The sequence below is a fragment of the Austrofundulus limnaeus genome, unplaced genomic scaffold (genome assembly GCF_001266775.1).
Source record: "Austrofundulus limnaeus strain Quisiro unplaced genomic scaffold, Austrofundulus_limnaeus-1.0 Scaffold1179, whole genome shotgun sequence".
Lineage (NCBI taxonomy): Eukaryota > Metazoa > Chordata > Actinopteri > Cyprinodontiformes > Rivulidae > Austrofundulus > Austrofundulus limnaeus.
In genome coordinates this window covers 11,221-23,335 of record NW_013953581.1, presented here as the reverse complement: position 1 = coordinate 23,335, position 12,115 = coordinate 11,221, and the positions used below count along the sequence as shown (strand labels likewise).

The following is a 12,115-nucleotide window of genomic DNA, read 5'->3' as shown; positions in this document are numbered from 1 at the left end:
ATACATACATACATACATACATACATACATACATACATACATACATACATACATACATACATACATACATTCGGCCATGCGGCGTCGCGCTATGACCGCAGGAGAAACGAGGTCCAGACTCGGTGAGCTTCTGTGAGTCCTGGAGCACTACTGCACCTGCACTGACTGTCGCCTCGCTGCATCACCATGTGCTGCTGCGCTCGCTCCTCCCGCAGCAGTGTGGTCGGCCAGCATCCGACCGGAGGACGCGCCGTCACATAAATATGTAAACAGTTCAGCATTCATTTTCACACACCTGAACCAGGTCTGGATAAGTTATGTTTTTTTCCCCCTCTTCATTTGTGCTGTYAGCCACGCTGCTTCCCRCTTCCTCTGTTTTGACTCCAGCCGGTTGCGTCATAAAAAAGAATTGCGCAGTTGGCCGGTAGACTACAGATCTCTATCATAGGACAAATTTATATCGTTTCTACCGTATATTGTTTATATCGTGCATTCCCAGCTCTGGGATTGATGGACAGAAGAAAGGAGAGCACAGCTTTTGTTTTGGAAAATGAGCGTGACATGGTGAGAGCAGTGATAAAAACTGCTCCCTGTAGGAGAGAGAAGCTTTCTTTCTCAGGTTTCCTCTAAATTACACCTCGAATTAGTAAACATGTACTGATAAATTTAATAAAATATTATTTTCCTATTAGACTTCATTTTAATGTCAGACAAAAACAAACAAAACCAAGAGAAAAGAATTATTGTGTGGTAGCACTTCCTCTTTAAAGGATTTAAATATTTTCTGCACCATCCAGGGATGTTTCTGATTTTATTACTTGAACTGATCATTGTTTGGCCCTCAGCTCCTACAGTGGCCCCAAGTGGACTTGGTGGAGGAGGAGGAGAACATCATGAACTGATTGTTACCTGGACGGTGAGTGGAGACTTCACAGTGACCTGTACTGGTGTAGATTCTCAGTCCAGAACATAATAAAAACAAAGCTACTGGACTTTATTCTGTAGTTGAAGGTACACTATTTTGCCAAAAGTATCKTCTCACCTGCCTTGACTCACATATGTGCTTCAGTGGCGTCCCATTCCTAATCCAYAGGGTTCAATATGACGTTGGTCCATCCTCTGCAGCTAGAACAGCTTCAACTCTTCTGGAAGGCTGTCCACAAGGTTTAGGAGTGTTTATGGGGATTTTGGACCATTCTTCCAGAAGCACATTTGTGAGGTCACATACTGATGTTGGCCTGGCTCTCAGTCTCCGCTCTAATTCATCCCAAACGTGTTCTGTGGGGTTGAGGTCAGGACTCTGTGTAGGCCACTCAAGTTCATCCACACCAGACTCTACATCCATGTCTTTATGGACCTAGCTTTATGCACTGGAGCACAGTCATTTGGATGGGTGAATAATACTTTTGGTAATATAGTGTATTTGTCAATTGAGAACTGGAGAGTGTAGAGTTCTATGTTTTAAACTGTGTGAGATGCTTCATTTTTGCAGCTAAATTTACTTGCAGATTAAACTCACTCTTTTCCCTATAAAAATCCATTAGGGTCTTTGTTTGCCTGGCTAACTGACCGGGTATCAGGCTTAAGGCCTGCTTACTTTGATACTTGACAAGACGTAAAGATCTAAAATCTTGCTGGTCTGTTATAAATGGACAGTTCAAACTTGAATACAAACTGCAGGGCAGAAGTCCTGACAAGTCTCCCTGCTGCAGCGCAACACCTTCAAACAGCARCAACACAGACAGCATGGTGCAAGTGGATGTTTATTTTCTGTTGATTATGAAGAAGTTGGAGGAGATAAATCTAATATTGATGCTATTAACTGAAGAGAGYACTGTTTTGTAAATTTGTCACAAAGAAAACGCCAAACTTTTTCACAAACATGAAGAAATGTGTCACAACCTAAAGGTTGTACAAGGTCTTTGTTTGTCCTGGACTATGCTATACATGGCTGTATGAGGTATGTTTTTTATTAGGGGCRCACCAATTTCCTTACTTTTGTGAGATCAGCCGATTACTAGATAAGATTCGAGAAGAAGATCAGCTTTTCTACCTCCACAAAGGTCTGAAAATCAGCCACTATCCTCTTTAGCTCTGCTCTGAGCACTACCTAATGTCCAGTTAAAACAAGTTTGTATTGTTTCAAGGGTACTGTTCAAAGTATTTCAGTAAAATAACATTTGAACATTGAAGTTTTATTGTGGCTTTATAACATCTGACAGTTTCAGCTATTTAAAATATCAGTATCGGCCAAAATTGGAATCGGCAGATCAGACTTKTTGAAGAGATCGGCAAGAAAAATGGTGCACCCCTACTTTTGTATGTACTGTACATACATAGATGTGTAAGATTTTTGCCTCGGTTACCATATTGTTCCAGATATACTGTGCATCGCTTCAAGGAATGCTAGACCTTAAGTTTTCTCCTTTCTATGGTTTACTGAAAAACAGTTTAAAAGCATTTATTGTTTCAAATTATTTTAATAACAAAAACACAACATTTATACAAAAAATTCACACTTCCAGTGTTTATCCTTCAATTTGGCCTGATAATTAAAAGTATTCTATAATAAAATTTTTCTTTTTCAGTCATATTTCTGCATTTTAGTTTTTATTTGTCAAAACAAAAAACTCTTTCAGACATTTTTAATACAAAAACTAAAAGTGATTATTGCATCACTCTTTTAGGAGTTAGTCTAATTATCACGTGAAGCCGGGATAAATAGAACACACAGAACTTCAAATAAAAGGGGTTCTTTATTCTCAAAAAAAATACGATTCTCTAAGTTGAGGAAAGAAAATAAAATAAAAGATTCAAAGTGTGGAGCAAAAACAGTATTTTGTTACGTTAAAAATCAATACATTGCTCCTAACTAGCAACAGCTTCAATAAAAAGGCGCATTAACAGCACTATTAGCACTCAACAGAGATGTAGCAAATGCAGCTTCTCAGTAAACTGAAATAAAACAGTTTAAAACATATGGCAGTGGCATCTCTAAAAGAGGACAAAAAAAACGTAACGTCAGCAACATCACTTCAGCTTTGTACACAGAAAATAATGCAGTTCAGACATTAATTACCGAAAATCTGGATTCTTCACTTATGTAACCATAAAGTTGCGTTCTCCAATAGGTATCAGTTCAAAAATGTCCTTCTCCTCCATTTCTCTCAGTTAAGCCGGGTTCCCACCAAACGCGTCTTGAGCAGCAAAGATGCTCCTGCCGCATGCTTTTTGCTGCTTGTCAACAGATGTCCCTTCACACCGAACACGTCTGAAGACGTSCAATGGGAGGAGCGTCTTTGTTCGTTCTCCGGTCTGTTGATGGTTGAAATAAAGATAAAATAAATAAAATGACTTTGCTTTATTTACTGAAGAGCAAGCGGACGTTGCGCACAGCAGATAATTAATTCACCAGATGAGGCGCTCTGACCTGCGAGCTTTCTTTATTTTTGTTTTTTTTTTTTTTTCAGACCGGGACCAGATTAGAGGAGAGGCAGGAGGGTCTTGTTTTTTTTCCGGTTTGTCTTTAATGACAGGTGAAATAAAGACAAAATAAATAAAATGGCTTTGTTTTATTTACTAAAGAGCAAGCAAACATTGCATTGCGCACAGCAGATAATTAATTCACCAGATAATTTAGAGGCGGTTTAGTTTCGCCACTCCAGGAGCTGCGAGCTGAGGGACTTTTTTTTTCTTTTGTCCCGAGCTCAGCGAGCTGCTGTCTCATCACATTAGTGCTATGTCCAGCCAGAATACCAACTGCAGATGGTTGATTTCAGCTAAAAAGGTTCCTGTCCATCTGCGTCGGGTTCATGAAACCGTCACGCGAAAAAAAATTCTCTCCCGATTGGTTTCTGCTGCGCGTCGAGCAGCCAAAGTTCAATTTGTTGGACTCCAGCAGCCGCTGCTTAGGACATGCCACATGCACGGAAAATGCTCTGCCGCATCCTTCTGCTACGTTGAGCGCTGCTCTAAACTGCCAAAACACGCCGCAACACACTGTGCTGCTCCAAGATGTGTGTCCACCATAGACTTTGCATGTAAACTGGCTGCTCAAACTGCATTTGGTGTGTACCCGGCTTTAGAGTACCCGAATACGTGAACAACAGTTGGTTTGTATTTTCAACTTCCAGTACCTTTTGACCTCTCTKTTACAACAGCATCACATGCTGACAAAAAAAAAAAAAAAGAATTACAACCAGCTGGTGAAATAAAAGAAAACAGAGTTTACAAAAATATATTTTACAGGTACACAATTTTTCACCTGGTCACATATGTTATTAATATAAGACTGGAATCAATGGAAGTTGCTACATGTGTAAACTTTCAGTTTAATTGCTGACATTTCTTTTTTCCTGAATCCTCCAGCCCATGGCCAGAGAGTATCAGAACGGTGATGGTTTCGGCTACATTTTAGCATTCAGAAGGAAAGACTCGTCATCATGGTCAGAAGTCAGAATTCCACATGTGGACTCATCTCGATTCGTCTACTTCAACCAAAGCGTGATGCCGTACAGCCCGTTTGAAGTGAAGATCAAAGCATATAACCGGAGAGGAGAAGGTCCGTTCAGCCAGACTGTGGTGGTCTACTCTGCAGAAGAAGGTGAGTAACACTGAGCCATCAAGTTTTAATGCGTCTGCAGCTGGGCCCAGTGTGCTGAAGAGCCAAGCTAAGATCTAGTTATGTGAAAAATGGATGGTTCCAGAAAGTTTACTGATTTAAATAATTTTTATATGTTTTTGTCATGTTGCAAGAATGTTTCCATGGAAGCTCCCTAACTGTACAGTGACAGCATGTGGTGGGAGTTCATTGGCTTATCTGTCTTACCTGGGTGTTTTATGATTTATTTCCTTAGAACATTGTTTCCCAAAGTTGGGGTCTCAAGGTGGGGTCCTGAAAAGATTTTCTGAATTAATTACATATTTGCCTTGGTTGTTACAAAGGAGTGAGGTTAGTGTATTTAAAATGGATAAATGTAGTATAAAAATATTGTTACTATGCCCATGTTTTGTTGACCTGATACAAATGTTTATCAGCCAAAAACAGTTGGGGGCACAGGTCTCTGCTACTGTTATTTTGTGGGTCAAAAGCTGAAAAGTTTGGGAACCACTGCACTTTGGTTCCCAAAGTTGGGCTTGGGACCCAATTATGGGTCATGAAGCACCTAGGATAATCTCCAGAAATCAATTTAAAGGGTAATAAAATAATTGCTGATGTAATATTTTCCCTATAATTATTACAAAAACATAAAATAAGTATAAATAAGTATTTATATTTGTGTACAAACTGTTTAGATTGTCAAAAGCCTGTGTTTTTAGGGTTATTAACAAAGTTGGTGTACTCAGACCAGTAATATTTGGGGTCACAAGTTTTTGCCATGGATATTTTGTGGGTCAGAAGATAAAAAGTTTGGGAACCACTGCCTTAGAGTACTCTACAGTAGCTATGTTTACATGCACAAAATTCTTTMATGTGTATGCCCTGCCCTCTGCTAACGCTGCAGCAGCCTGCTATGTCCTCCACATTACCACCAGCAGACTCCATCGTCCCCTCTATCAAGGATGAGAACATCTCCACCCCTGAAAGAGTGATCACTGTGTGGTACCAGTGCCAAAGACCAAACATCTTATGGACCTCAGCAACTACTGGCCGGTAGCCCTAATGTTGCATCTAATGAAGACCCTTGAGAGGTTGGTCTTCAACCATCTATGCCTCCTGGTGAGGTTTTCATTGGATCTGCTACACTTAACCCACCAGTCTGGTATCAGGGTGGATGACACCAATATCTATCTCTTGCACCAAGCTCTGACCCACCTGGAGCAGCCTGGAAGCCCATGAGGATCTTGTTCTTTGATTTCTCCAGTGCTTTCAACACCATCCAGCCAGGTCTTCTGAGGGACAAGCTGCAGCTGTCAGGAGTGGACCATTCCAGAAGATCCCTGGACACCTTCAGAAACTGCGCTGACCTGGTGCCACCCTGGTGATTGATATGGTAGACAACAAAGGTGTTGTCTGACAGAATTAGCTCATGCCTTCCCTSCAAGTGGGGAAGAAAGTGCCTGACAGCCAAATGTACAGCACACAGCTCCAGTACATTTAAACCCCATCTCCACTCCCGTGCCTGTATGCGGTGCTCCTCAATTCTTCCTCGGCCAATTTGTCTCCATTTCCGGTTCCAACCGAGCACAACCGCTCACAGCTGTGCACTTCAGGACCACCTCTGAGGTGATTCTAAGTGGGTAGAACTGAGTAAAGCATGCTTATGATTTTGACGTCAGCAGAATGCTGCCCATGGATTAACTCTTGGATTGATTGACAAAGGAAAAGCATTACTTGTGCAAACTTATCCTGCAAAATTTCTCCTGGAGAGAGACACTTTGGTTTTGTAATCCGAGCGCAAGATACAGCATGATGAAAGCAGTGATAAAACTATGGTCTAACCTGGAGGTGCAAACCTTTTTGTTGATCTTGAGAAAGGCAAACACTTCCTGGAAAGAAAGAGATGAGCGCTGGACGAAGCCGTCCTAAAATCAGCAGATATCCCGAAAGGTTTCAGACAAACTGGCCGCCCACAGTTACACAAGTACTTACAAACAGTGCAACAAAAAAAATAAATAAATAAAATAAAGTCTGAACAGTAAAACCACAATGTTTTTTTAACCACAACAGCTGAAGCCACTGTGGATGGTCCATCCACAATCATGCCAACAGAATGAGAGACACACTAAGATGGAGACACACACACACCTGAGCAGAACCGAATAGCGTGAGATTTGCAAACGGAGAAGGGACTTTACGTGTGTAAGGGTCAGCTTACACTTCTCATAACAAGGTTACAAGAGTAATTTAATTAGCAAGGATCTCTTTTAATGTTTGGATAAACATTTCTTTAGTGCAAGAATGAATGGACACAAAAAGTAACTCTCAGTCAGTGAATGTTGATTTGAACCATGATATGTGATCATTTATTTTACAAATCATACAAAATTGACTATAGATTACACCTGATTGTGAATAATTAATTTCCTATAAAAAGTTTTGGGACCAACAATAACAAGCTTTTAACTTCTTAATTGTTAACCACACTTAAATAGAAACACAACGTCAGCTTAGATGTTAAATACCAGACATTTGAGGCTGTTTATCTTAGGAGTTGGCAAGGGCAAGGTTAAGAAAAAGGTTGAAGAAAGGTGTTAGCTTTTCTATACTTTTATCTTAAATAATGTGGGTTTTAACCAGAAGGGCGAAGCGCTCTGTGCTCAGCTTTGGTCAGACCTCGACGTCACACACAGCCAGCTTTTACCTTGAGATGATGTTCTGTCACCTGCCAGGTAGATGGGGGTGCTGCTGGAGAATCTGTCTTTAGACCGTCGAACAGGGGACCCCAAGGTGTGCTCTTTGACTCGTTTACGTCCACGTCAGCCGTAACCAGAAGACAAGGCCTCGACTGGAACCCAGGTTGTAAATAAAACTTCCGTCTGGAGAGTTTCTGAAGGTGGATAAACCAGGCGTTGGTTTTCCACACCTGTGAGGTTTCCCCGTTGGCGTGAAGGGGCCAAACCTGACACAGTTTTCAGCTTTTGATTCCCCGGAGAGAATCTAGCTGTCGCAGTGACTGACGGCGGTCAGTCACCTTTACTCTCTTTCTTTTCTCAGTGTGTGTTGAGACGGGCGGAAACTGTTAGTTCCTAAAAGCTTAGAGAATCTATGGTCCGCCCTCCAGAAGGTTAGATTAGAAAAAGAAATTATCAAGGAAAGTGTTAGTTTCAGAGCTYGCTGTGCCTCCCGAAACAAAACAAAGATTATTTGCTGTACTGCTCTGCGTTGCCACACAGTCCCTTATCCTGTGGAGCAGGCATTCATATTGACTACCTCTCTATGACACACTACCATTCCCCTGGGGACAACCCTGGACAAATAAATCCTGTCTCTCCACAGAGTCAGGGCATAAACACACGACCATGTCACAACGGATTTGCAATACCTGTGCACCCTGGCATCCAGGCCAAAGCTACCCTCTGCAGAGGGTGCAATGACCCCGAACCGAACAGTTCCCCTGATACCACAGGAATACTATGAAGTATATCATGATTCAACATGTTTCCGTCAGGGTAGACTGTGCCAACCAGACCTGTTGACAAGCCTGAACTAAACAAGACATCACAAGCCCAAGGTCACTGGTCATCAGCACAAAGGCCTAAAGCAGTGCATCACTAAAATCACCTACTGTAGTCACCCCACAAGCATCCTGAAAGGATGCAGAGAGGACAAACATAAGAGGTGCCAAAAAATTGCCCAGGTGCTTAGCATGCGGTCCAGCGCTGTAAGCTTTACAAGGGAGGTTATCTGTAAACTGACAATGAGCCTGTGGGCACCAAACATCTCAATGCAGGTGACACAGAGCAAATCAATAGCGGGTTAAACCACTGGCATACACTCCAAGCCCACCTTGGCCGGCTCATGCATGGCCTTCAACACTTGACTGTCTGCAGAGAGGCATGAAAAGGCTTTTGGGTCCCACCAATGAACATGTAACTCCTTTGGGTAATTCTCTGAAGGAGGAACAGAAAAGGAAATAGAAACTCGTCAGTGCCTGATAAACGCATTCCTGGGAGTGGACTCCTCCCTCTGTGGGACGTCAAACTGCAACTCCTCCAAGGCCATATGCATGATGTTCTGCATGGGGCTATCACCTTACCCACTAGCTGCATTCTGAGATGATAAGAGTGAGGGTCAGTCAAAGCACTGTGGAAAGAAGATGGGAGCAGAGGCAAAGATGCTCTCTTCACCAGCAAACAACAAAATTGCCTTCACACAGTTCACTCATTGTAGTACGTTGCTACTCCAATCGGGCGTCTAATGACAGTAAAGCAATCCAAATGTTTGAAAGGCTGATGCAAACAAACCATATGTGAGAAGAAAATGGAAGAGAGCCTCGGATAACAACAGCCTGTATTGGTTCTGGTTGATCATCTGATGGGTCACACAGCTGAGTGATTTTGTTGACTTTTGTTATCCAAATGGGTGAATGCGTGAAGGGAAAATTCAGTGTTTCAGCACCACCCTCTGGTGGTCAGGAGGATTGAAATAGAACTAAACTAACATTGAGACAAAAATAAGAATGCAACAAAAAAAAAAAAAATGTCACACTAAGTAACAAAAGTACACACTGGGGCAATAGGAGGTTTAGTTTTTTTGCCCAATGACTTGGACAGCTGCTGGGTTTGAAGATAACCCTACACTTCAGAGATTTTATGAGCTATTTTGCAGAACATTTTTGAAAATGTGACCTGTGTCCCAGGCATTGTTAGGATGTCAGATGAACACGTTTTCAGAAATATAACTTTGGTAACTTCCAGACACTTCATCTGCCTTACAGTCAATCTAATGTATAGTGCTTATGTAAGAGTTGTTAGAAAAAGCCTGAAAGTGTCCTAAAAAGCTTTATTTGCTGTCTCCACTAGAGGGAAGCCACACCTTTCTGACTACAGTGAGAGATTCCCTGATGCTCAAATGAACTTGGCTGTCATGTTGTTATATTGGTATCATGTCATCAGACATGGTATAGGATAAAGATTGTTTGGTTTCATGCCATCAGACATGGTATATGATGAAGTTTATTTGCTATCATATCACCAGACATGGTATATGATGAAGTTTGTTTGGTATCACGTCATTAGACGTTGTATATGATGGTTTATTTGGTATGTCATTAGACATGGTATATGGTGAAGTTTGTGTGGTATCATGTCATTTGACATGGTATATGATGAAGCATGATGAAGTTTGTGCGGTATCATGTCATCAGTCTGTTGCACATTCTTCTCACAGAGCCAACAGTGGGACCCTCAAGCATCAACGCCACAGCACTGTCTGCTTTTGAGATCCAAGTGTCATGGGAGCCTGTCCAACAGCTCAGTGTCACCGGGATTCTCCGAGGATATGAGGTGATGACCTGCATCAGCTGTACAAAGGGGATTTAATTCAGCTTCTTAGTAACAATTAAAAACAGCTTAATAATTCAAGTTTCTCATAAACAATATCTTACTAAAACCTACTGACTAGATCAGGTTAACATCTGGTATACAGTAGTTTTGTTATTTGGATACTTTAATTCCAAACAATATTTTAAAAAGATGAATTGCTCCAGGGCAGAATAGTTAGTACTGTTTCTCTCAGCAGGAAAGTCCTGGATTCCAATCTTATCTGGGTCCAGTGCCAATATTGGTTTTCCCCAGGTACTCTGGTTTCCTCCCAATGTCAAAATACATTCAGGGTGGGTTTGATTAATTAAAGACTTTAACAAACTGTGGTTAAGTGACAACCTCTTGCAATTGAACTCTAATAAGACTGAAACTCTCATTATTGACCCTGAATAAGGCTACGTTCACACTGCAGGTCTTAATGCTCAGTTCCGATTTTTTGAAAAAATCYRATCTTTTTGTGTGAACGTTCACATTACATTTTAAATGTGACCTGYATCAGACCCCTGTGTGAACGCTACACAGCACTGATGTGACACGCATGCGCAGTAAACGACGTGACGTCTCATCAGCCGGCTTGTTTGTTTACAGAGCTAGCATGGATGCTACATTTTGCGCATCGAATCAGAAGTTGTTGTTTAATCAGACCCGATTAAATAATTATCTGACATCTTGTTTAGTCAGTGTTTATATCTGAAGCTGCCTCTGACCGGGATGCTCCAGTGAAGCTTTTTTTTTTTTTTTGAACGAAACTACGAGCTGGAAAAAAGTATCGGCCAAGTATCGAACTTTAGGATCGATACTCTCCGCGACCCAGGCTGGACATGTTATTATCAAACTATCTACGTGGAAAATGAAAAGTAAAAAGATGAAACAACTGGACTTGTGTTTTGGAGCTGTAAACACACGGAGCTGCAGATTTAAACAGCGAGACTTGAGGTTAGTGTCTTATCGATCCTTCACCCCCTCCTCATTGATGAAAAAGTCAGATGAATGTGACATGAGCGTTCACACTGCAGTCACTTTGAAAACATCAGATATATATCCGATTTAAAACCACATACTGAAACGGCCTGGGTCGGATTTGAAAAAATCGGATTTGTCGCGTTCAGACTGTCATAAAAAAATCGGATATGAGTCAGATGGGTCAAAAAAATCGGATTTGGGTCGGATTTGCCTGCAGTGTGAACGTAGCCTAAGATTCATCAACTTAAACATCTTATTTGTGTTTTAGGTCTGTCTGTTCAGTTTACCTCAGAAACTTTGGTGTCATTTTTGATTCTGTGATGTCTCTAAAACAACACGCAAAACAACTAACTAAAAACTGTCACTTTCATCTCAGCAACATCTCCAAACAGAGACGTTTTTGTCAAAAATTGAACTTGAAATCATTCACGCTTTTGTTTCTTTTTGTTTGGACTATTGTAAAAGCTTATTCACATGTTTAAACAAGAAGGAGCTGGACCATCATCAGGTTGTTGAAATACAAAATGAGCACAAGATGGGAACCAATCTAACATTATTTACTTATTTAGCACTATCAGTAATGACTGAGCTAAACACTATGCTGGAGTTTGCCCTGAGTTCCATCATGTGCAGAATTACCTGCACTTCCAGCCAAATTATTATTTTTTTTGTGACAATAAAGTTCAGTGTTTGATCTTACAGATAATGTTTTCTCCCACACAGGACTTTGACTCTGATCTGTCCGGTTACAGACGGGACAGTTAATATTTAGTGCTGTAAACCGCCATAAATCAAGCTCACATTATCAGCTTTATTGCTTTCTCTTTCATGCATTTCTTTATTAGTGCTGATGTTGGCATGCTCAGACTGATTACTTGTTGATTGAAATTTGATATGAAAAGGAATAATAGAGAAACACAGTGTTACAGTGTGCCTGTTGCCACACACGTACACCTTCTGGTCAGAGGCTGAATATGTGAGCATCACACTGTTGTATCTTGCTAATACTTTCTTCTGTGCATTATTTGCAGAAAAAAAACTTCCACAAACTTTGACCTCTTTTAACCATTCTTATATAAAAAAAATCTTCATCTCGAGTAGAAATATTTGGTTAAGACTTTTGTTTTTTGTGACTTTTTTTGTATTTATAAATCTTTTACAGTAG

At 40.9% G+C, this 12,115-nt stretch overlaps 1 protein-coding gene across 1 annotated transcript in view; it reads left to right on the top strand.

Annotated features, from left to right (window-relative positions):
* LOC106534469 (contactin-2) overlaps positions 1-9,948 on the top strand; it is a gene marked incomplete at its 3' end in the record, with an annotated part of 33,563 nt that extends 23,615 nt beyond the window's left edge. The window contains 3 exon segments of the mRNA XM_014031116.1: positions 846-916; positions 4,369-4,603; positions 9,833-9,948. Coding sequence (XP_013886570.1) covers positions 846-916; positions 4,369-4,603; positions 9,833-9,948 — 422 coding nt within the window.
* Between the last annotated feature and the right edge of the window lie 2,167 nt (positions 9,949-12,115).